Source organism: Lampris incognitus, chromosome 20 (assembly GCF_029633865.1).
Source record: "Lampris incognitus isolate fLamInc1 chromosome 20, fLamInc1.hap2, whole genome shotgun sequence".
NCBI classification, from domain to species: domain Eukaryota; kingdom Metazoa; phylum Chordata; class Actinopteri; order Lampriformes; family Lampridae; genus Lampris; species Lampris incognitus.
Window position 1 is genome coordinate 24754369 of NC_079230.1, and position 25405 is coordinate 24779773.

The following is a 25405-nucleotide window of genomic DNA, read 5'->3' on the forward strand; positions in this document are numbered from 1 at the left end:
AGCTGAATCCACAGAGCTGAAGATGAAAATCATGGCCAGACTAAACACAGTCGACTGCACCTAATTCCCACGGCTCATTGACAAATTTCCATTAGAAGAGATGCTAGCAGATGTTAACACAGCTCTGCACACTATCTCCACTACCAACTTCACAGAAACCAATGAGCTTGTATATGCCACTGCTACAGTAATCCTGGAGATGCTTGGGTACAAGATTAAGAGCACAAGCTACAGAGAGTACCCTCCAAGGAGAAGAAGGCTGGAGGCCAAGCTCAAGGCAGCCCGTAGACATTAGCCAACTAACAAAGGTACAGCGGTGCAGAAGGGAGTGATGAAAGACAGGTCCTGGCTGAAAAAGAAGTACAGTAAGTTGTCCATAAGCGAGGCCCTGGAGACTGACACCAGAGACACTGGAGAAGCAGAGGGCAAGAGAATAAATGGCCTGTTCGCCAAAGAACCATTCAGAGTGTACTCCCAGCTGCAGGGGCACAATGACACAAGAGCAGACTCAACCAGAACTGAGACTGAGCGATACTGGAAGGCTGTATGGGAGAAGGAGGCGTCACACAACACCAATGCCTAGTGGCTGGTGGACCTAAGAGCAGACCACGTAACCCTCCCAGAACAAGGCTCAATCGTCGTCACAACAGCACAGATCCAACAGTGAGTCTCAAGCATGAAGAGCTGGACAGTACCAGAAGTGGACATGATCCATGTCTACTGGCTGAAGAAGCTAACAGCAATGCAGGTAATGCCCCCCTTGTGTCCTGGATTGTTGACTACCTTACTGGTAGACCACAGTATGTGCGCTTGCAACACTGTGCGTCAGACAGACTGGTCAGCAACACTGGGGCTCTACAGGGGACAGTCTCATCTCCCTTCCTTTTCACACCATGGACTTCAACTATCACACAGAGTCCTGCCATCTTCACGAGTTCTCTGATGACTCTGCTACAGTCGGGTGCACCAGTAAGGGTGAGGAGGCTGAGTACAGGGCTGTGGTGGGAAACTTTGTCATATGGCATGAGTGGAACCATCTGCAGCTCAATGTGACTAAGACAAAGGAGCTGGTTGTTGATCTGAGGAGAGACGTGACACCAGTGACCCCTGTCTCCATCCAGGAGGTCAGTGTGGACACTGTGGAACACTACAAGTACTTGGGGGTGTATATAGACAATAAACTGGACTGGGCTAAGAACACTGATGCACTCTGAAAGAAGGGACAGGGCAGTCTCTACTTTTTGAGGAGGTGGAGGTCCTTCAAAATATGCCAGACAATGCTCAGGATGTGGTATGAGTTTGGGGTGACTGCTCTTCCGTTTGCTGATGTGTGTTGGGGCAACAGACTGAGGGTAGCAGATGCAAACAGGCTCAATAAAACTGATCCGCAAGGCCGTTGACGTTGTGGGGGTGGAACTGTATTCTCTGGTGGTGGTTTCTGAGAGGAGAACACTATTGGAAATTATGTGCAATCGTGGACAATGTCTCCCACCCACTCCAAGACATGCTGGTCGGGCACAGGAGTACTTTTAGTAATAGACTCATTCTGCTGAAATGCACTAGAGCGCCACAGGAGGTAATTCCTGCCTGTGGCCATCAAACTTTACAACTCCTGCCTCAGACTGTCAGATACTCAGGAGTTAATGGTTATTGGCTTGGCCCTTCGACTTGACAAACAGCACAAACAAAATCCAACAGGGGTTGGGTTTTGTTTGTGCTGTTTGTTTTGTGCTGCGGTAGTGCAGTATAGATAGGGTGTTATGTGCACCATGCTTATCTGTTCTTCTTGTAGATAGGGTGTTATGTGCACCATGCTTATCCGTTCTTCTTGTAGATAGGGTGTTATGTGCACCATGCTTATCCGTTCTTCTTGTAGATAGGGTGTTATGTGCACCATGCTTGTCTGTTTTTCTTGTTATCTTGTATCTTGTTAGTTTTTAGTTGTTTCTTACTAGAGCTTGAGTGTCTGTAATAGAACCTCAATTTCCCCTTGGGGGGAAAGTATTGTGATTCTGATTCAGTGGGAGCCATGACGAAAGAGCAAGGAGAGGAAGATTTTTCTTTTTTATCCATTGTTATTGGCATACTTAACTTTTATCTCTCAGTCTATAGTAAGATTAGATTAGATTAGATTAGATTAGATTAGATTAGATTAGATTAGATTGTTTTATTAGCCACACGACCAAGGCCGGTGGAATTTGTTTTTGGTACACATTAAACTCTGCAGCAAAATACATACATGAACAACAGCCACTCCACATATTATCACGAACAATACAGTGACACAATAATAGAAATAAACATATCATGCATACCAATTAGATGAATGGTGGTATTTATGCCAGTGGTGTGTGAGGAGGGGACTATAGGGAAGAATTCAGTCCTGATAGCTAGGGGAAAAAAACTGTTTGTGAAGTATTTAGTCTTAGCGGACAGTGACCTGTAGCGCCTCTGAGGGAAGGAGTTGGAAGAGGTCATGAGCAGGATGTGAGGGGTCGGAGATGACCTTCTTTGCTCGCTTTACAGTCCAGTTAGTATGTGGAGATTCACCTGAGGGGAGTGGGTTGCCTATGATTTTGTATGCCTTGTTGACAATCCGCTGCAGTTTTTTTCCATGTTTGACTGTCCGTGCCATTGTACCATACTGTAATAGAAGATGTTAGGATGGACTCAGTAATGGCTGAGTAAAACAGAATGAGCAGTTGATGTTTGATCCGATACTTTTTAAGCTGCCTAAGAAAGTAAAGTCATTGTTGAGCTTTTGCAGTGATGTGTTCAGTGTTAATTTTCCACTTCATGTTATTGCTGATGGAAGTTCCAACGAATTTAAAAGAGTCGGTGGTGGTGATGGGGTCTCCGTTCATTTGTATGGGTGTTTTGGGATTCGGCATGCATCGGAAGTCAATAATGAGTTCTTGGGTTTTGTCTGTGTTAAGCAGAAGGTTGTTGTTTGCGCACCAAGTGACAGCTTGGTCTACTTCAGTGCGGTACTGGGTTTCATCATTGTTGGAGATTAGGCCTACAGTGGTTGTGTCGTCACGTAGTTTATTATTTTCACAGAGCTGTCCGTGGATGTAAAGTGGGTGGTGTAAAGTGAGAAGAGCCAGCGGGAGAGAACACAGCCCTGAGGAGCACCTGTACTGAGGGTAAGAGGGTGTGAGGTTAGGTTATTAACCTTCACCCTCTGTGGCCTGTTCCACAGGAAGCTCCAAATCCAGTGGCATATGGCTGGGTCAACATTCATATTCAAGAGTATGGTAAAGAGTTTGAGTGAGTTGATGGGGTTGAAGGTGGAACTAAAGTCTATGAACAGGATGTGGGCATAGGTGTTTGGTGATTCCAGGTCTTGCAGGGCATGATGTAGGGCTACGCTAACTGCATCCTCAACAGACCGGTTGGCTCGATTGGCATGTAAGTGGACGTTAGTTCTTAGAAAGAATGTCTCGCTTTTCCTTCTTGAAGAAATTTGTTGCCACAACCCATACATCAAAATACAAGTTTACCTCCATGCATATTTACATATATACATAGATACATTCATACAGTCATACATGGGTACACGGGTACCACTACATACTACAACTCTACATACATGACATACCTTTAAGGGGACATGGGTGCACCTCTCTGTTGTATCAGAAGTTACAGGCAAAGCGGTTGCTTCTCTTATACTGGGTGGCACGGTGGCCCAGTGGTTACTGCTGTCACCTTACAGCAAGAAGGTCCTGGGTTTGAACCCCGGGGTTGTCTAACCTTGAGGTCATCCAAGGTCGTCCTCTGTGTGGAGTTTGCATGTTCTCCCCGTGTCTGCGGTGGGTTTTCTCCAGGTGCTCCAGTTTCCCCCACCATAAAAAAAGACATGTATGTTAGGGTTAATACTAGCGTCTGATGATGAACTGGAGTTGGTCCCCGGATGCTGCACAGTGGCCGCCCACTACTCCTGGCTACACAGCTAGGATGGGTTAAATGCAGAGCAAAATTTCCCCACGGGGATTAATAAAATATATCAAATCAAAATCAAATCAGATATACTATTCAGACCATCACTGACAGATTTCAGGAAATACACAAAATGAGTCAATCCAATTAGTTCCATAAAATGAAGGATTAGTTGTGTTTTCTTGTAATGCCCATTCATTCAAAACAAAGCAGAGATGTAAAACGTTGTTTGTAAAACTTTGACCACATACAGCTGGTATAAAAGCCTAGCAGCCCCTCTACTTCCTTCAAAGACTGAAAAAGGCCAGTCTCCCCCTCCCATCCTCATAGCCTTCTACAGGGGGAGCATAGAGAGCATCTTCTCCAACTGCATCACTGTCTGGTTTAGAAACTGCAGCATCGCTGACAGAAATCCCTACAGCGGATAGTGAGGACGGCTGAAGGATCACTGGAACCTCCGTAACACCAGTCACTGAACTCTACCGTACACATTGTACCCGCCGTGCAACTGCCATCGTTGCAGATGCCTCCCACCCCTCCTATAGACTTTCACCCGCCTGTTGTCTGGCAGAAGGTACCAGAGCATCCGGGCCACGACCACCAGACTCTGCAACAGCTTCTTCCCTCAGGCAGTCAGGCTCCTTAACTCCCTGCTGCCTCCTCTCCACCCCCAGCGCTGACCCCCCCACCCCCCCACCCTCTGGACAACCCATACACAGGCACAAACATTGCACTTTAAATCAATTTACTATGTTTACAAAAACTATGTGCTGCTGAAATTTTACGTTTATTAAATTACATTTTATGTTTTATGCTTGTTAAATTTTGTGTATTTTATGTTTTGCACTGTCTACCTGTTTAACCGTTGCACCATAGGCTCTAGGGAAACGGTGTTTCATCCCAAATGTACACTTTTGTATGGATGGGTTGACAAATAAAGAAAAGAGAGGCTGAGTCTGTCTGTCTGAGCAGACAGACTGTAGGTCTCTCCAGTCTAAGTCTATGAGGGACCAGTATCTAAGTCATATTCCAGAGTTTAATCCTTTAGGATATTTGCATGGGGAATAGTTGCCACGAATTCATTGATTAATAATAAGTATTCTCTAACAAAATACATTCAAAGTAGTCAATCCAATGGACTCTGGAAAACAGAAACGCAAAATACTTGTAGCAAAAAAACAAAAAACAAAAGTAGACTTCTGGAAAACAGCAGCATGACAACCACTAGAGGGCAGCATTGCACAAAAACGATGTCATCGGCTGCAATGCAGGATGTTGGACATCACAAGGGAAGATGTAAAGAACAACAGTTTGCCCTTCTTGAACTGCGACGTCCACACTGGGGAAGACAGGAGCCTCCACATTGGGGTTTACAGGAAACCTACACACACAGACCAATATCTACTTTTCGACTCACACCACCCTCAGGAAAACAAACTGGGCGTCATCAGAACTCTGCAACACAGAGCTGACAATGCGCCCAGCAGCAATCAGGCCCAACGAGAAGAACACAAACACCTGAGGGGAGCTCTGAAAACCTGCGGCTACCCCAGTTGGACCTTTGTGAAAACTGCAACACGTTCCAGAAAGACCAACCAGGTGAGGGATGAGGAGAAGAGGAACAGAAGGAACAACATAGTCATCCCGTATGTTTCTGGGGTCTCCGAGAAACTCAGGAGAATTTTTAACAAACACCGCATCCCGGTATACTTCAAACCCAGCAACACACTCCGACAAAGACTGGTTCATCCCAAAGACCGTGTACCACACACCCGGAAAAGCAATCTGGTGTATGCCGTACAATGCAATGAGGATTGCACTGACCTATACATAGGAGAAACCAAACAACCACTACACAAACGGATGGCCCAACGCAGAAGGCCAAACTCCTCAGGACAAGACTCAGCAGTCTATCTACACCTCAAGGAGAAGACACACTCCTTCGAGGACAGCAACGTACACATTTTGGACAGGGAAGACAGATGGTTTGAAAGAGGGGTGAAGGAAACCATCTATGCGAAACTGGAAAAACCATCCCTCAACAGAGGAGGAGGTCTGCAACACCACCTATCTCCCACCTACAATGCCGTCCTTTCATCTCTACCCAGGAGACTCGAGAAGCCTAGCCTCCAAGAACAACAGTCGGTCACCAACGGCTCCAACGACTCATGACCACTGAATGGAGCACTAACGAAGTCGAAACTAACACCTCCAACAACTGTTGTTGCTAAACATCGGAAGCTCTGGTAACGACTCCAAAGAGGCTAAATATCTGAGTCTCATCACCAGCCAGTCAGGCTAGCTTGGTCTAGTCAGAAAGGCACGAATCGAGGAAGCCTCTTGGATGAGAGGCGAAACGTCTTCACGGATATATAACCAAGTCCAGTTGCACTCGATTCAACTCCTTTGGATGACCTGGATGGTTGAGAACTTTCACAGACAGACATTTTAAGTGTTTCATTACAGGTGAGTAGGTGCACTAATAAAGGAAAACCATGCATAAAGGGTAGCTGAACCCTAAAAGCCAGTTTTGAGCTGTAGGACACATCTACATGCCTTCTACCTGATGAAGCCTATCGGTACACTGACCAACATAACTTTATCAAACCACTTTCAGTGAAAAAAAGAATTTAAATCTTCATCCCCCTCCAATTTGTGACGCGGTAGTGGAAAATAGGAGGTGGTCTGCTAAATACACACCTTACTCATTATGAACAGATGTTTTATGATTTTATTTACACCGTTGTTTCAAGTTATCTTAGCCATTTTATGTATGTCAGTGGGATATCACTTGCAAAGCTCTTTCTCATGTGAAACAGTTACATAATACAGCAGAACGACTTTTCATGAACAAAAAGATATGACAGCCTTTGCTCCCTTTTTATCCTTCGTTGATTGCCATTTTGATTCATATGTGATTTATGAGAGAGTATCTACAGGTGTAAGGCATCATAGAGAGACAGTGGCTTGGCTATATATTTTTTTTAATAATAAGCACAGTCGTAGAATCCCATCCGGCTTTGCGTAGCTGCAGACTTTGTGGGATTTTGCAACAGACAGACTAGTAAATAGAGGATTTCTTGAAACCTGCCAGGCTTTCATCAAAGCACACGTGACGGTACTCCTGTAAGATTTCTTCCTGCTGACAAGCAAAATTGGGAGTCTGCAAAGATGGCTGGCAACACATTTAGGGATTTCCTCTCTGATATTACAGAGACAAAGGAATTAGTCTATGCTTGGCCATCTCTCAATACTTAAAATTATTCAAACTTTTGCATATCCCCAATCTTGACCACTTAAAGGACACACCAGTGTTTGGGTATATTCATGTCCGTAGGGTATTTTGCCCTGAACAGGACAGATGCATTCTGTTTGTACACTAGTGATGAAACCATTAGTCAATGAATGGATTAGACAATTAACAGAAAATTAATCATCCATAATTTTTTTTTATCACTGGTTATTTGTTTGTCCTTCCATTCCATTACCCAAGCCGCTTATCCGAATTCGGGCCGCGGGATGCTTTAGCCTCATTTTTCATTTCATTCTTATTTTTTCGTTTTACAATTTTTTCATTTTGTTTGTCATTCATGAAGTAAAAATGCCAAACATTTGATGGTCACAGCTCTATAAAGGCTATTTGCTTGCCTTTTGATTCACATCGCTATAAAACCAATACTTGAGGATTTTTTGTCAAAGCAGAGATTGAACACATGAGGAACTTCTGATATTTGTCATATTTTTGACAATTTATAGACTAAATGATCCATCAATTATTGAAAAAGATAATGCTTGTCAACTCCTTATATTTTTAAAAATGAGTGACGTCAATGATTGCTAATTATTTTAAATAGGCCGCACTGGGTTTTCAACATAATTAAACAGTTTCAGAGGACCAATCAGCTTCTGGTAATAAATGACATCATCTAATACTCCGATTTAATTGGACAGTCAGTGAATCGTCACTGTCAGTTGGTCTGTTGTTGAATACCCCCCAAGCTACATCATGCAAGATAGCTAGTTGGCTAGCTGTCCTCTGGCTGTCAGTAAAGAGTCTCATGGGGCCGGGGCCGCGCTCCCTCCACCTCCAGACGGTTATAACAAATCAAATGATACTTCTGAATCTGAAAATGACACCGCTAACGTTAACATTTCACAATAAAAGTAACTCCTCTGACTGAATTAAACTCATTGAACTTGAACTTTAACAATAAATAAATAAATAAACGAATGAATGAATAAATACATAAATAAATAAATAAAGAGGGTATGGGCTTCCCATAGTTAAGATAATTGGCCTCGACATGACGACAATGCTTTCAGAAGGCTGCGCACGTCGGACACCTCGCTCCTCGCAATCTTTTGGCTCTGGGGCGTGAAAACTAGGGGGAATGTCCCTTTAGGAAAAAAAAGGGCGTATCCGAGCGCTGGGAACGAGGAAACGCGTGCGTGCGCGCGTGTTGCGCGTGTGGTGTTTGCGGAGCCCGATGAGGTGGTCCGTCCTCCGTCAGACCGCGGTGGGAAAAGCTGGTTGAGTGTCCGGACCGCTTTCAAGTCCCGAAACGTAAGCGGACAAGCCGGACCGCCGATGGCCAATTCAACGGGCGCCCACGTCGTTACGTGTAAGTTTGCGACCGCTCTTTTTGTTTTTTTACAATTTTCAAACGCAGAACTGACAGATTTTCATATTCATAAGTTTTTTTTTGTTTTTTTGTTGCCTCCGCGACGTTATTAAGCGTGTACCGTCTCCATGGCGGCGCGACGCTTCGCGTTTTCGTAGGGATATGCAGAACCTGCGCCAGCTTGGACGGATGCGCAGAACTGGCACCGGAAGATAAAAGTTGTGGATCGGAAACCAGCCGGTGTCTCAAACTCTCGCCCGGTTGTCGGATGGAGTATTTAGTCCAACTGGCGTCACGTTAGTCAGTGCGGCGGTGCAGAGCGTCGCTTAGCAGGCGTAGGTTATCTCCGACTTGAGCTACGCGCGGTTTATTGACCCTCTTGTGTGCAGACTGTAACATTGTAGCGAATTCGGGGGACAACGCGACCACAGGAGCTGCCGCGGCCGGGACGCGAACCCGTATCGCCCGCACCGCAGGAGACATCGCCAACCGCTAGGCTAAAGGGTCAGACAACTCGCTGAAAGCCCGGACCAGCGAGGTTAACCCACCCTTTTCCTGGGCTCCCTGTAACACGCGTTCATGGTCACAGAGGTTCTGGTTTTTCCACCGGTACAAAACTTAGATCGGTGCTTCCTATGAAAGTTGGATGCCTGTTGGTGATCTTTATTTATTTAACCAGGAGGATCCCGTTGAGATTACGAACCTCTTTTTCAAGGCAGACCTGGCCAAGATAGGCGGCACAGTTCATTCACAAAATCACACAGTTGCAAAATTACACATTAGAAAAAAAAAGACAAAAAAAAGTAAATTACAGGCAGATTATAATAAACAAGTGACCCAGGATCATAATAATCACCTGGCTTTTTTTTAATTGGCACTTGTTACTGTTTAATGGGCATATTAGTAAGCCTACATGTCGCTTCACCCCCCCCCCCCAGCACTCTTTTAATCTGATTGATTCTCCAAGAGATATTTGCTTTCTGTTTCTCGGTTCCTTGAAAATGTATATATATATATATTAAATGCTTTTTTCTTTCTGTCAGATTTCTAACAACAGTCTTGCACCGTACTATAATTCACCAACTAGAACTAGCGGTAAATAAGTACTACCAAGTCTGTTCGGTGCCGTTGATTTTGTTTTTTGATTTCTGTTTATTTTCCACTCAAGTGCCCCTTTAAGTTTCTCTCGTACTTACAGCGTGAGCACTTTTGATCAACTGCCCAATTGTAAAGTGACGTCGACAATGCTGATTATGATGATGATGATAACGACAGTGTTTTAAAATGTGGAGTTAATTATTGAATTGACCCACACCCACATGTGTTTGAGTGTGTGTGTGTGTCTGTGTGATGGATAGTCTGGCAGCCTGTCCAGGGTGCCTCCCCACCTGCCGCCCAATGACTGCTGGGATAGGCTCCAGCATCCCCGCCACCCTGAGAGCAGGATAAGCGGTTCGGAAAGTGCAAGGATGGCTAGATTATTGAATTGATAGTTGGTGATTTATATTTCCGCGCATACCAATGAAAGGATTCGTTAGTGATTGTTTATATCATGGTATTTTCCCCCTTGTCATCACTTGGCCTTGTCCGTCTTTCCTTTTTTAAATTATTAGTCCGTCACCAAGAACACCGAGTCTCCCACCTTTGTACTTTCAGTGGTAAGGTACCTGTTCAGCAAAGAGACAGCTCGGTGGCTTTGTTGACACAAATCAAGGTGCTGAGCTGGCCTTTTTGTGTGGGAGACGGGAGAGGATTTCTACACATCAGACACACTACTTAGTTACTGTTCAGTGACTGAAAGTATGTGACCTTTTCTGAGTCACAGGCCGGAGCATTGAGGTTATGCTGCCGCTCTTGCCCGCAAAAGGCCTACACTTGATCCTCATACTCATTCAATTAGGCCTAGTTATTCAGCACTGGGGTTTGGAATTAACCAAGAATAGACTCACATGGTGTGTGTGTGTGTGTGTGTGTGTGTGTGTGTGTGTGTGTGTGTGTGTGTGTGTGTGTGTGTGTGTGTGTGTGTGTGTGTGAGTGAATTCCAGCATGTGAGTGCAAGGAAAGACACTTGGAAAGATACTCAAGCTGCCATTGCTCTCTTTGCCCCTGCAACAGGAAACACTTGGTAGGCCTAATAACCCCGGGGACTTCTCCCAAGCAAGCGCTCATGTACTGTTGGGCTGGCTGGACTGACCAACTCTAGGCTGACATACTGCAGACAGCCAACTGGCTGGAAATAGAAGCTTACTGCATGCTATTTTTTTCCGTTTTGTCAAGGCTTGATATTAAAAGGATAGAACATGCAATGTAAGCGCATGCATGGGTTGGTAGCTTTGTAATATTGAGAGCCTGTATGAAAAGTGTCTTTATGCATGCTCAATAATCCAGGTAAGGAAACCACAGAAAGTTGAATCGGTTCATCTGGACACAACATTTATTGGGAGAAACCTCTTATCACTCGTGTAAGTGACCTCTTCAGTCTCAACTGACTGCAGGTGGCGTAACGACTGAAAACGATTGGTTTCATATGCAAATTGGTGTGACCATTAACTAGAGCCGGCATCTTACAATGCTGCGGTTGCAACTATTCCCCGGTCCTCTGTGAATAGTGCACCTTGCCATTGGAACGCTAGTTAATGGTCATGCAAAGGAGTTGAATCAAGTGCAACTGGACTTGGTATATATCCGTGAAGACGTTTCGCCTCTCATCCAAGAGGCGAAACGTCTTCACGGATATATACCAAGTCCAGTTGCACTTGATTCAACTCCTTTGGATGACCATGACCTGGATGAATGAGAACATTCACAGACTAGTTAACGGTCATGGCAATTTGCATATGGAACCAATCGTTTTCGGTCGTTTTGCCACTGTGTTGTTTAAAAGGGTGGGGACACCTGCAGTCAGGTGAGACTGAAGAGGTCACTTGCACGAGTAATGAAACATTTCTCTCAATAAATGTGTCCGGATGAACTGATTCAACTTTCTGAGTATGAAACGTTTCCATCATATTCGTTGTGCGTCTTGGGATAGAGATCCCTCCTCTGTTGCTCTCCCTGAGGTTTCTTCCTATTTTTTCTCCCTATTAAAGGTTTTTTTTTTTTTAAAGGGAGTTGTTCCTTATCTGATGCGAGGGTCTGAGGACAGGATGTTGTGTTGCTGTAAAGCCCCTTGAGGCAAATTTGTAATTTGCGATGTGTGACAAGACAAGTGAGATTGATTTGACTTGACGTAGCGAGTGTTTTTGTATGTGGGTTGCAACGCCACCAGGAGGCGCCATGCAGTCTGCTGGAAGAGCGGTGCGTGACGTCACATAGACTCAACGCTGAGAAACTCCACCGGTGTCATTCTTCAATACAGAAGGGACAAAATGTGTACAGCCCAAATCAGCCTCCACAGACAAGATGGTAGAAAGTGAGTGGGAAGGCAGCCAGTAGGAATCAGAGCAGCTGTCCCTTAAAATAATGCCCGATGTAATGAGCTGCCACCCCGCTGCTTCACATCTTACTGGCTGTGATGTAAGAGCATTTACATGACACATCCAGGGGATGGGGCTGGGCGATATATCGATATTACGTTGATATTGTGATATATGACGATGTCGTTTCCTTGGTTCAAAAGGCTGCATTACAGTAAAGGGAGGACATTGTCTGAACTTGTTAGCCTGTTGTAGCTGCTTGGTCATCTTACCCACATTAGTAACGACTGTTTATCAAAAATCTATCGTATGTAAATATCTTATGAAAGCACCAATGGTCATCCCTACGATGTCGTTATAATATTGATATCGAGGTATTGGCTCAAAGATATGGTGATATTTGATTTTGTCCATATCGCCCGACCCTACCGGGGGATTTCTCTGAGGGGTTACGGGGGCATTCATGAAATCATCCACGATGAGGGCGTTCCGCTTAGGAAATCTTAAGTTGTACGGGCTCCTCATTTTCCTTCGCTTGCATGAGTTTCTATCACAATTTCCCGACTGTTTTAACTCGAGGTTGTCGTTCCATGAAACTCTCAAACCGAAAATGTTTCATGGCACCCGGCTTTCTCGCCATCTGTTACTGATGCGCTCCAAAGCTTTCCTGGCAAATCACTTCCATATCTTGGCCAACTCCCCCCCCCCCCCCCCATCTGAGACACACTTGTGTTCAAGAAGGGAGGTTTGTAGTGAAGGGAGCACTTTAATGTCGTTTCTGTCTGTGGCTTAGGAGCAAGGTCAATAAACGGGCATCAGACAGCAGTGCTGAAACGATCAGTTGATCAACAGATAGTTAATTACAATTTTGGTAGTCGGTTAACCGATTTACTCATGGATCAAGTAAAAATATAATTTGTTGGTCCCACAAATGCTAAGATTTGTTTGCCTTCCTCTGATTTATGTCATTATGAAATGAATACTTGAAGAATCACTTTGGACTCTAGAAACTCAAGATTTGGCATTCAGCAGTAATTTCGACTTTTAACAGACTAAATGGTGAATCGATTATGAAAATAAGCATTAGTAGCAGCTCTACCAGACAATTGGCGACATTCATCAAGCATCCCCTAAGTAAGTGTCCCTGAGATATCCCTTATGTTTTGCATTGACATTATCCATCATCTTACTCGCGTAACTCCTACTACCAAGAATTTGACTTCTGAGTGAAATTCTCCTTCATGAAAGATAAAGGTGGGCGGCACGGTGGCCCAGTGGTTAGCACGGTTGCCTCACAGCAAGAAGGTCCTGGGTTCGAACCCCAGGCCATCCCGGGTCCTCTCTGTGTGGAGTTTGCATGTTCTCCCCGTGTCTGCGTGGGTTTCGTCCGGGTGCTCCGGTTTCCTTCCACCATCAAAAAGATATGCATGTTAGGGTTAATGCTCCTGCCTGTGTCCCTGAGCAAGGCAATGGAAAGAAGAGCAGGAGTTGGTCCCCGGGTGCTGCAGCTGCCCACTGCTGCTATACAATAGGATGGGTTAAATGCAGACAACAAATTCATTGTAATAATAGAGTGTCAAAATAAAGTGGCTTCTTTCTCTTGGAAGATAAAGAAGGAATATGATCTGCCAGAAGAATCATAACAAAATGTATGGAAGGTGAACATATATTGAGAGGAATACTTTAATGGGCCATCACTAGTGAACATAAACTCCATAATGTGCTGGATGGTTTTGGTGAGGAAGGCGAAGTCCTTGTTTAGGAACATGTGATGGGACAGCGTTGTAATACAGGAGTCTTATTGGTGGATGTTTGGTTCTGGAGCTTGTGACGAATGGAACATGTGTTTGGTGTATGGTGTGTAGAAATGTTGACTTTGGGAAGTTTTTGAGTTCATCGACTTCACACACTGGCAGTTTGCTATGACAGTGCCAGTCAGTGGAAAGAATAAATCACACAGCGTCTTACTGTGCAAGAGCCAGAGCAGCTAACGGAAAAAAAGAGAAAGGTCTCGTCTCTTCTTGTCCATTGCAAATATGGATAGAAAACTAGTTTCTTCCATGCAATTTTTTGTTGTTGTTGTTGCCTGAAACAGGATGCGGATGTTTTAACTGCAGTCCAAAAGTTAATTGAATACCCTGTTCAAAAATATATATTTTTTTTCTTTGTTTGGAAAACGTGGGAGGCACGGTGGTTAGCGCGGTCGCCTCACAGCAAGAAGATCCTGGGTTCGAACCCCGGGGTTGTCCAACCTTGGGGGGGGGGGGGTCATCCCAGGTCGTCCTCTGTGTGGAGTTTGCATGTTCTCCCCGTGTCTATGTGGGTTTCCTCCGGGGGCTCCGGTTTCCTCCCAAAGACATGTAGGTCAGCTGAATCAGCCGTACTGAATTGTCCCTAGGTGTGTGTGTGTGTGTGTGTGTGTGATGGCCTGGTGGCCTGTCCAGGATGTAGCCCTGCCTCCCACAGTCCAAAGACATGTAGGTCAGATGAATCAGCCATACTAAATTGTCCATACGTGTGTGTGTGTGTGTGTGTGTGTGTGTGTGTGTGTGTGTGTGTGTGTGTGTGTGTATTGGCCCTGTGATGGCCTGGTGGCCTGTCCAGGATGTCGCCCCGCCTGCTGCTGGGATGGGCTCCAGCATCCCCGCGACCCTAATTAGGATAAGCGGCTTGGATAATGAATGGATGGAAACCATGTTTTCTCTGTGTGGATAGAAACCCAAACATTAAGATTACAGAACTGCTTCATGCACATTATAATGTTCTGTCACATAACATCAGTACGTCTGAGATGTGTTTCCCTTGACACTCGTGATTTCCTTGTCCTACCGGGGAATATGTGATCCATTAAAAGACGAGGCTTTTTAGTGGCCACGGTACGCTAATGAGCCTTGACAAACACTTAGAGTCTGTGTCGTGTGTTAGAGATAAGCAGCCTGTCTGGCGGTATGAGGTTTTGAATTGACCGCCACACTGAATGAAATGATGCTTCATCTGATCATGTTGTCGGCGCACTCGGTCCTTGGCGTCACGTTGTGCCTCCCGCCACGTCCGGTTCATCTTGGCCAGCTCTTCGTTCACCGCCAGGTGGTTTTTTTTTGGGCCTTCCAGGTTTTCTTTTCCTGGGTGGAGTCCATCGCAAGGCAACCTCTGCGGTTATTCCATCCTTAGTAACGTGGCCCAGCCATATCCAACATCTGTGTGTGATTTCCTTTGTGATGCTCCAGCTGCCAGTTTATTACAGAGTTGGGGGATGGATAGTCTTATATAATGATTATTGGGGTTTCCTTCTATTTGAAAAAACAAAACTAGATGCAAAGATGCGAGGTAGTCCAACTTTGTGGGGGGCGGGGGGGGGGTCGTCCCAGGTCGTCCTCTGTGTGGAGCTTGTATGTTCTCCCCGTGTCTGCGTGTGTGTGTGATGGACTGGCGGCCCAGCCAGGTTGTCTCCCCGCCTGCCGCCCAGTTACTACTGGATAGGCTCCAGCATCCCCGTGACCCTGAGTAAGGATAAGGCATGGATGGATGGGTATTTTATTTGGCCAAAAAATGTTGCAGATATGTCGGAGGCATCCATTGCTGAAGACTTCCACCCTCCTCATGTCCATTTCCATCATCCGGAAACTTTCCGAGCCATACAGCAGAACAGATTCAACATAGTTGTTGTATTGGTGCATCTTCGTTTTAGGGCCGTACTGCTTGGACCGTCAAATGGAGCGAAGTTTGGAGAAGGCACCCCGGGCCCCGGGCCTTCCCCAGCCTTGCTTCAATGTCTTTTTGGACCTCACTGTCCTTACTGAGGAGGCTGCCTAGGTAGGTGAACTCATCCACAAACTCAAGTGGCTCCCCACTCACCATGATGGGTGCTGTGGGGATGGTGTTTACATACGTCACGGTGTCGATGTTGAGTCCAGCCAGGCTGGCGAAGTTAGCAAGCCTGCCGGTTTTTGTCTTCACGTTTGAGTGGTTGGTTGGAAAGCAGAGCGAGATTGACGGCAAAGTCGAGCTCTTCTAGCTGAGAGAACGGGGTCCACTGGATGCCTATAGGTTTGTCTGCTGTGGTGCTGGTTGTGATCCAGTCTATGGTGATGAGGAAGAGGATAGGAGAGATGATGCACCCTGGTCTCAGTCCAGACTGTACAGGAATCCACTCGGGAGAGGGCTTTGCCCAGGATAACACTTCGCTCAAAGTGATCATAAAATGTTTTTATGATGGCGATCATCTTTGGTAGGATTCCATAGGACTGCAGTGTCCTCCAGAGAGTTTCTCTGTGAACACTGTCAAGGGCCTTCCCAAAGTCGACAAAGTGAATGTAGATTGGTGTGTTTCATTCTAAGCACTGTTCTAAGATGTTGTGGTGGATTACTTTTGGGCGAGATGATACTAGGTGCCCATAAGGTCTCGATTTGCAGTAAGACCGATAGTCTGGATGGGAACAGAGACGATGGTGGAGGTCTTTCAAATATGCAGGAAAGGCCACCATTGGATCGTAACCAGTCAGGTGCTAATGAACGCTCTCTCTCTCTCTCTCTCTCTCTCTCTCTCTCTCTCTCTCTCTCTCTCTCTCTCTCTCTCTCTCTCTCTCTCTCTCTCTCTCTCTCTCTCTCTCTCTGTCTGTCTGTCTGTCTGTCTGTCTGTCTGTCTGTCTGTCTGTCTGTCTGTCTGTCTGTCTGTCTGTCTGTCTGTCTGTCTGTCTGTCTGTCTGTCTGTCTGTCTGTCTCACACACACACCCACACACAGGAGGACGGGGACAATACAGTCAAATAAAACAGTGTTGACCAAAACAACACACTAGTTGCAGTGATAATAATAATGATGAAAACCAAAACAAATCTGTGGTGATTAGGTCATCACTTTTGGGTTGGAACTAATGTGCAGTTGCTCACCAAGGTCTCCTGTTGCTATCGCTGTCTGTCCTTTTCTGTCCTTCTGTCCACATTTCTCTTCCTCTTATCTGCCATTGTCTATCTCTGTCGTTATCTGTTGCTGTCAGTATCTCCGTCAGTATCTCGTCATCGTTCTTTCTATCAATAGCTCTGTCTTTGAGTGTCTCATTATCAGGCTCTCTACCAATCAGTATCACTATCTTTATAGATAATGATAGTGATATATAACATAATTTATATAGTGATATCTATATTTCTGTCTTTATCTCCCTGCCTATTTTCTCTGAGGATTGGCTGGCAATGAGATGTAAAGTCTGGCTGCTAGTCTCCTTTTTTAGTGATTTATTTATTTCAAGACTGATGACTGCTGGAATAGGCTCCAGCATCCCCGCGACCCTGAGAGCAGGATAAGCGGTTAAGATAATGGATGGATGGATGGGTGATTTTTTTTTTTTTTTTTACCATTCCATGGGGGAAAAAAAATAGCAGTGACGTTCAATTTGAGGAAACTCCTCACGAGTTTGTCACGTATTTGGAAAACCACCAAAAATATCAACAAACATGTTGTGATGTGCTGTGAGCGTTCAGGCTGACGTGGAAGAGGACATACTGTTTCACTTCCCCTTTCCTACCGTCGACACCATATTTTCATTTGATTAACTTTATTGTCCACCTCGGTGGAAATTCGTCTTTGGCTTCTCCCAAGGTACAGCAAAAATACACAGCACAACACATCAAAAACACAAAATATACAACATACAATAGTGCAAATGGTCTGATGGCAGCAAATGGTTGTATAAATAATACCAGAGAGCAAACCTTATAAGATAGCAAGTGTCCCTGATGCAGTCATTCTGTGTGCAGTGCCTGCATGACGTAGGGAATAAAAGACTTCTTGTATGTGGTCCAGCTGGCCCTTGGGACCCTGAATCGACAGCCAGACGGGAGCTGCTCAAACTCATGTAGTAGTGTGGTGGGTGTGAGGTATCTGCAGTCATATGTCTAAGCCTTCCTGTGGTGGCACAAAGCACATGAGATGACATGGGAGTGCTTTGTGGCCTGCTTTGACATTAAGTAGCAGCCTAACGATCACTCAGACGACGTCGAATATTACCGGTATTGATGTACAAAGGGCGGCACGGTGGTGCAGTGGTTAGCGCAGTCGCCGCACAGCAAGAAGGTCCTGGGTTCGAGCCCCAGGGTAGTCCAACCGTGGGGGTCGTCCTCTGTGTGGAGTTTGCGTGTTCTCCTCGTGTCTGTGTGGGTTTTCTCCCACAGCCCAAAAACATGCAGGTCAGGTGAATCGGCCGTACTAAATTGTCCCTCTGTGTGAATGTGTGTGTGTGTGTGTGTGTGTCTGCACTGTGAAGGACTGGTGGCCTGTCCAGGGTGTCTCCACGCCTGCTGCCCAATGACTGCTGGGATAGGCTCCAGCATCCCCGCGACCCTGAGTGAGATTAAGCGGTTTGGATAATGGATGGATGGATGGATGATATACAAAGTGAAGAGAAGAAAAGAAAGTGGACAGCAAAGGCGGGCGGGTGGGGTGGGGTGGAGGGGCGTTCATAGGAGATGGAGAGAATATTTGAGAATTCACCTACAAAACTGTCTTGACATCTGTTTTTTTTTAAAAAGTTTTTTAATTCATAAACAGATCATTATCTCTCTGCTGCTTCTGCCCAAATTGATTTTTTACTCCGTTGTGGGAAAAAGGCCAGTGCAGCAAAGACGTCGATATCTCAAAGTCCGACAGCTGCTCGCCGCCTAAGTCCAAATAAAACGGCAGGAAATGAAACTAGGGAAGAATGCTGACACGGATTTCTTCAGTCTTTACTTGACTTCAGAAGGCGGAGGCCTTAGACAGAGATGTGACCGCTTCTCTAGATTCACTCTGAAAGGGGAATAGCATTTAACAGGATGGCGTGATATGGCACCATCCACGAGGCAAACATTGGTCAGTTTTGCCAGCTGCTGGTAAGTTAGCCCATTTCACCAGCTGCATTAGTTATCGCACACAGCTATCATCGAGTGGCCCTGTTCATAAAATGTCTACGTGCGAGCTCATTAATCCAGGTAAGAAAATCACAGAGGGTTGAATCAGTTCATCTGGCCACACCGTTTATTGAGGGAAACGTTTCATCGCTCATCTAACTGACCTCTTTAGTCTCAACTGATTGCAGGTATCCATCCATCCATCCATCCATCCATCCATCCATCCATCCATCCATTATCCAAACCGCTTATCCTGCTCTCAGGGTCGCGGATGCTGGAGCCTATCCCACCCTTATAAACAATAGAGTGGCATTACGACCGAAACCAACTTTCGGTTTCACATGCAAATTACCATGACCATTAACTAGAGTTTCAATGGCCATGTGTACTATTCACAGAGGGTTGGGGAATGGTTGCAATCATAGCATTGTAAGGTGGTGACAGATAGACTCTTAAGGATGAAGAGCCTCTTCAGGGATGTGCACACCCTTGATAGGGAGGAACGCTGGTTTGAACAGGGAGTCAAAGAGGTCATCTATGTGAAGAGGGAACGACCATCCCTGAACCGAGGCGGGAGGGCTAAGAGTACGTCTGGTGCCATTTTACAATGCTGTGATTGCAACTATTCCCCCAACCCTCTATGAGTAGCACACATGGCCATTGAAAAGTCATGGCACTTGGCGTGTAAAATTGAAAGTTGTTTGCGATCGTTATGCAACTATATTGTTTATAAGGGTGGGGATACATGCAGTCAGTTTAGACTGAAGAGGGCACTCTCCCTGAGATTTCTTCCTATTTTTATGCCCTGTTAAAGTTTTTTTTAAGGAGTTGTTCCTTATCTGATGCGAGGGTCTAAGAACAGGATGTTGTGTTGCTGTAAAGCCCTTGAGGCAAATGTGTTATTTGTGACGTAGGGCTATACTACAAATAGAATTGACTTGACTTAGATGAGTGATGAAATGCTTCTCTCGATAAACGTTGTGTCCAGATGAACTCATCAACTTTCTGTGATCATAAGATGATCTTAAAAAGCAAGATGGTGAAAATGGCTGTGTATTTTCGGAAATATGTACCTGCTACTGTGTTTGATGGACAGAACCAGTCCTTTACCGGTAGTGCTGGGCGATATGGAAAATATCAGTGTTGCGATAATCACAATAAATGTTTCCACAGTGTTGTGTTTCATGAAATCTTCTTACATATGTGGAAATAAGATTGATTCAAGAACTGCAGTTCATCACATTGATTTGTTTGGGAATGTAAAGCATAATTAAAAAAAACAAACAAACTAAGTCAGTTCTCAAATAATACTCCTTCAAATATGTAAGACCTTATTTTTGTGAAATATTAAGATTCTCATTATGAGTTTTGACAGCAAAATTGTGTGTCGGGATATGATAGTATCCGAATGTCATCCCGATACAATATCTTTTTAAAGATGAGAATAAATAGTTGCTCAGCCCTCCTTTCCTCTCCAGCCAGTCAAAGACAGCTTGACACAAACTCACTTTTTAGTAAGTTTATAAAAATGGTTAAAAAAAAAAGAAGACACGTTCCAAATCAAGGAACCACAGAGTCATACAGAGTATTTAAAGTAATTAGATTTACCGCTAATGGGGATGATAATGATCTTTTACATAAACACAAACTAAAAAAGGGCTAACCAGCAGTAAAATCAAAAGTGGTGTATGCATAGCAGAAACCATAAAGCAGACGTATGAAGAGATCAAAGATCTCGACATAAAAGCAAGTCAATTGTGGCTAATTGAAGCCCAAAGGGATACACAACCCTGACGAGACAATGAAGAAATGAATTTGACTCCAGAGAATATTTATTTTAAGCTTTGTGCCCTCCCCCTTTTCCATTGCATTTCAACCTGGCTATAGTATCTCCCATGTGACTTCTTTGGTTATGAAAGACTGTTGTCAGCTTTTTGCCTTTGTGAAACAGCTGTACATTTTTTATTAACAGACTCTAAATCATCTCGGGCATGTGCGGAAAATGGACCTGAATACTGAAAATTAAGAAAAATTAAGATATAGCCTAGCTTACCCCCACCCCCCCTTTTTTTGTTTTGTTCATTCACATATTTATCTTCCTGAGAAATCCGATTCGAGTTCAGATAACGTGCCCACGTCCAGATTTGCATCCCCTATGCTAACAGTTGTGATAAGGCGTTCTAACAGCTTTTTGATTAGCCATGAGTCAATTTGAAGGGTTTACACAAAGCATCCTCTCTCGAGCGAGGGGCGAGATGCTGGCTGGGATCCAAGATAGTCTTACTTGCGCAGCAGTCCCTTGCCTCATTTCCCCCCGACTCAAAACACACGGACACGCAGCGGTCACAGGACGGTCACCGAACAGACGACGTCCTTTATTACTGTGGTCGCTCGGAAGCTGCAGGAGCACAATGACCTGCCTGCGTAGGGAGGCCGGTGTTTAGGCATAAAGGCACATTAGTTCAGACACACAAATGTATGGAGACATACATGTAGTCTCTCTCCCACACTGTAGCGTAATATGCCACTCGCTCACCCTCTCACTCGTTCATTCACACTCACACACACAGGAAGAGAGACAAAAGCTCTATTGTGTTGTATTGTGTCCTGCTGGAAAGCCTCACGTGGTGAGTCAATACGAGGAGCCGGGGGGAGCTGGACTCGCTGACCATGTGGCACACAGTCTGACCTTTGACCTGTCAGCATACCTACCAGGGCCGAGGTCACCTCACACTTTCAATAACTCCTCGACGGCTTTCGGACGTGAGAACTTCTTTCGTTTTAGTGTAAATAGATGTGCAGCGTTTGACATTATCAACAAATGTCTCTTCGTAGGTCGTATCAGGAGCGCTCCCCGGCTCTAGTGCCGAAACGATAAGTCGCGGTAAGTCGATCGACGGAAATGTAATTGACTGTAGTTTCGATCCATTGTTGTAATCAATAAAAAAGCAAAAATGATGATAGATATTTTGTTGGTTTTCTGAGATTTGCTCGTCTTTCTCTGATTCACATACTTGTCGGATGAATACTTTTTAGGAGCTCTGGGGACTTGTCCTGGGCATTTTTTTCCCCAACATTTTATAGACTAAAGAATGAGTTGGTTAATTGTAAAACTAACCGATAGTTTAATCAGTAATAACATTAAGTGTTTGTCGCAAGTTTTCCCCAACTCACACCGCCAACCAGAGAGGGTGAACTCAGCAGTTTTGTGGTCCCATGCTACTGTAATGGGTGTAAAGTGTGGGCGGAGGGGGACATTTCAAGTTGAATGGAGAAATTTATGATCATCGCATTGGGTGTGTCGCATGTAATGTAAATTACAAGACGCAGTTAGCCGGAACTGGCCCTGGTATATTTGGCCAAGTGGAGATTTCTACTGCGTTTCAAAGTGTGGAGAAAGATGCAGGAGTTTTCCCTCCCGATTACTACAGATATCATTGACCGGCTTCATGATTATCACCCGGGTATTACTCATTGATTTATCGTATAGGTCACTGAGTGATGACTTATGCTACTGAGTAATGACTCATTATGTATTTACTACAGCTCTAGTGTTAGTAGTAGCATTGTTAGCACATAATGTGTCCTTGCGCCTGTTTCTCATGACCAACATTTGGAGAGCATGCAAATTTTTTTATTTTACATTTTTTTTACAATTTTTTGGATTTTTCTCCCCAGTTGTACTTGACCAACTACCTCGCTCTTCCGAGCCGTCCCGGTCACTGCTCCACCCCCTCTGCCGATCCGGGGAGGGCTGCAGACTACCACATGCCTCCTCTGATACGTGTGGAGTCGCCAGCCATTTCTTTTCACCTGACAGTGAGGAGTTTCGCCAGGGGGATGTAGCACGTGGGAGGATCACGCTGTTCCCCCCAGTTCCCCCTCCCCCCCAAACAGACGCCCCAACCAACCAGAGGAGGCGCTAGTGCAGCGACCAGGACACATACGCACACCCGGCTTCCCACCCGCAGACATGGCCAATTGTGTCTGTAGGGACGCCCGACCAAGCCGCAGGTAACACGGGGATTTGAACCAGCGAGCTCCATGTTGGTAGGCAACGGAATAGACCGCTACGCTACCCGGACGCCTTAAGAGCATGCAGCTCTGCGATTTGTTTTGTGAGACATGACAAAAATATGAATAATATTGATGATAATAATGATAACTATAGCTAATGACTCCCAATTTTACTTTGTAGAAACCAGTTTTGATTGGGGAGCTACAGAAGTTGTTCTTCATATATTTTCTTGCACCCTGGCTCGGCTATGTGGTCGGATGGTGCTCAACAGCAGATTTCAATGCATTTTACCATATCAGTAGGAGAGAATAAAGGAATGGCTTCCGTCACCACAGGCTGGAGTTTAGAGGAGGCTGTTCAACACACCGCTCGACCGAACACTGCTTCAAAATACGTCTGTCTGCCTCTGTCTCCCCTTTTTGTTCGTCCGCCTCTCTCCTGCCTGCCTGTCTGCCTGTCTGTCTGTTTCAGTATAAACAAGATGTGTTTGGCTTGAGGCAGAACAGCTCTTTCTCTGAGTCATCATGTCTCTTCTTGGGTGACAACGACAGCAGCTGTCCCTGCCTCTCTCCACAAACTCATTCATTCATTCTGTTCTCTCTCTCTCTCGCTCTCTCTCTCGCTGTCTCTCTCGCTCTCTCTCTCGCTCTCTCTCTCGCTCTCTCTCTCGCTCTCTCTCTCGCTCTCTCTTTCGCTCTCTCTCTCGCTCTCTCTCTCGCTGTCTCTCTCGCTGTCTCTCTCGGCCCTCCCACATCTCACACACACACACACAGTATTTCCCAGCTCTGCTCTGCAGTGTCTCTTGCAGATTCACTGTTTATCTTGCGTTCTGTTTTTCCTCTGCCCTTCTGCTTACTTTTCTCAGTTTTCTGTCTTTTTTTCTCTATTTCTCAGTCCGTCTGTTTGTCTCTCTCTCTCCTGTCCTGTTCTCAACCCTGCATGCCTCTCGGGTCCCATCAAAGCTGTGAAGGTGGGGAGACATGACAGCTAGCGCCCGGCCTTGCCGGCCAGTCAGACACTGCTGAGCTGAGGGGAGAGACGGGAGCAGACTTTTGATTCGATTGGGAAAATGGACACGAAAGCTCTTGTCATATCCCGTTATTCCACCTGCGTGACAGCCGATGGCCCCCATACCCCCCTCAGCTGCTCAACGCAGGACCTCAAGTGCATCCCCCAAGCTGACTGCATGGATATCGGGTTGCCTTCGCGGGCGACTTCGTCAGCCCTACGTTGATTTTTGTTGTTGTTGTTGTTGTGTTTGCGTATTGAACTTGGCTTTGTGCGTGAACTGATGGACAGTTAGAAATCCCACTCGCTCAATAACTGGCAATTTATAACATTATCGTTCCAAATGGGAAATTTGTTGCATAGTCAGGATTGAAAATATACTGTAGAAGAGACACTTGAGGCCATGCTCGTTCCACGGTGTTATATATGGAAGTATTGATAGAGCGTCAGTATATGATGTGGTCAACGATGGCTTCCACATCTGTATGGGATGTGGCTCGTTGACCACTACCGATCCTTAATCCTAAACTTAACTAAGACATAACCTGTGTGTCATCAATAATCATAAATCAGGGCCGAAGTTTGACTTTGGAGGCTATGTGACACCCGCCACATCTCTTATACAAACGCCGCAGGGCCTCATATATTGATTGTTTGTCAATAGTGTCAATATACGACACCATGGGAGGAAAATGCATTGGACACAGACCAGCATACACGTATACTGACAATACTATTTGGGTTCACATTATCAAAAGGATAAAGGTGCGACACTGCCTGTGCAGAGGTGCATATGTAAAAATACCATATAAAAGGGCAACATGGAAGTAAAATTGTGTAGACTGGTTATCTATTTTTTGTGAGTTGAGAAAATTGAAGGCTGATCAATTAAAAGAAGATTCTGGCCTGTTTAATTTTGTCTGTTTTTCTCTTTTATTCCACCTTGTGCCTTTGTGTCCCCTCCAGCGGGTCAGACTGCAGACGCTGGAGCCGGTGGCGGCAACAGTGGCGGTGCGGGTAGCGGAGGTGGAGCAGTGGAGGGAGATAACCCGGAGTACATCGCCTTCGTCCTGGTGCCGGTCTTCTTCCTGCTGGGCCTGCTGGGCGTACTCATCTGCCACGTGCTGAAGAGGAAGGGCTACCGCTGCACCACCGAGGCCCAGGATGTGGAGGAGGAGTACGAGGGAGCGGAGAAGGACCTAGAGCAGGGCACAGGTGAGAGGGGTGCTGAAGCTGTTAGGCGGATACGTGACCTCTTTGAACGGCCGTTAATTGACCGTCGCAAAGGTTGTGGGTTGTGTCGATGTCCTCATTCCTGTTGGCTGAGGATCTCCTCCCTCACCGGTGGTGGTGTCTTGCTAGCATAGTTGTGTAATTGCGTTGTAATTGCTTTCAGGTTCCACCCGGTAAACAATACACCAGCCGAAACGCCTCACACTTTTATGATTAGCCGCATCATTAATTATGTAACGAGATCCTCAAACATACTTCTCATCCATATAACCGTTTGTAAAGTCAGTCA

The 25405-nt window shown here is 45.4% G+C and overlaps 1 protein-coding gene across 1 annotated transcript in view; it reads left to right on the forward strand.

Annotated features, from left to right (window-relative positions):
- Positions 1-8418: 8418 nt before the first annotated feature.
- Positions 8419-25405, forward strand: part of rell1 (RELT like 1) — a 51787-nt gene continuing 34800 nt past the window's right edge. Inside the window, 2 exon segments of the mRNA XM_056300580.1 lie at positions 8419-8561; positions 24850-25098. Coding sequence (XP_056156555.1) covers positions 8528-8561; positions 24850-25098 — 283 coding nt within the window. The 5' untranslated portion in view covers positions 8419-8527.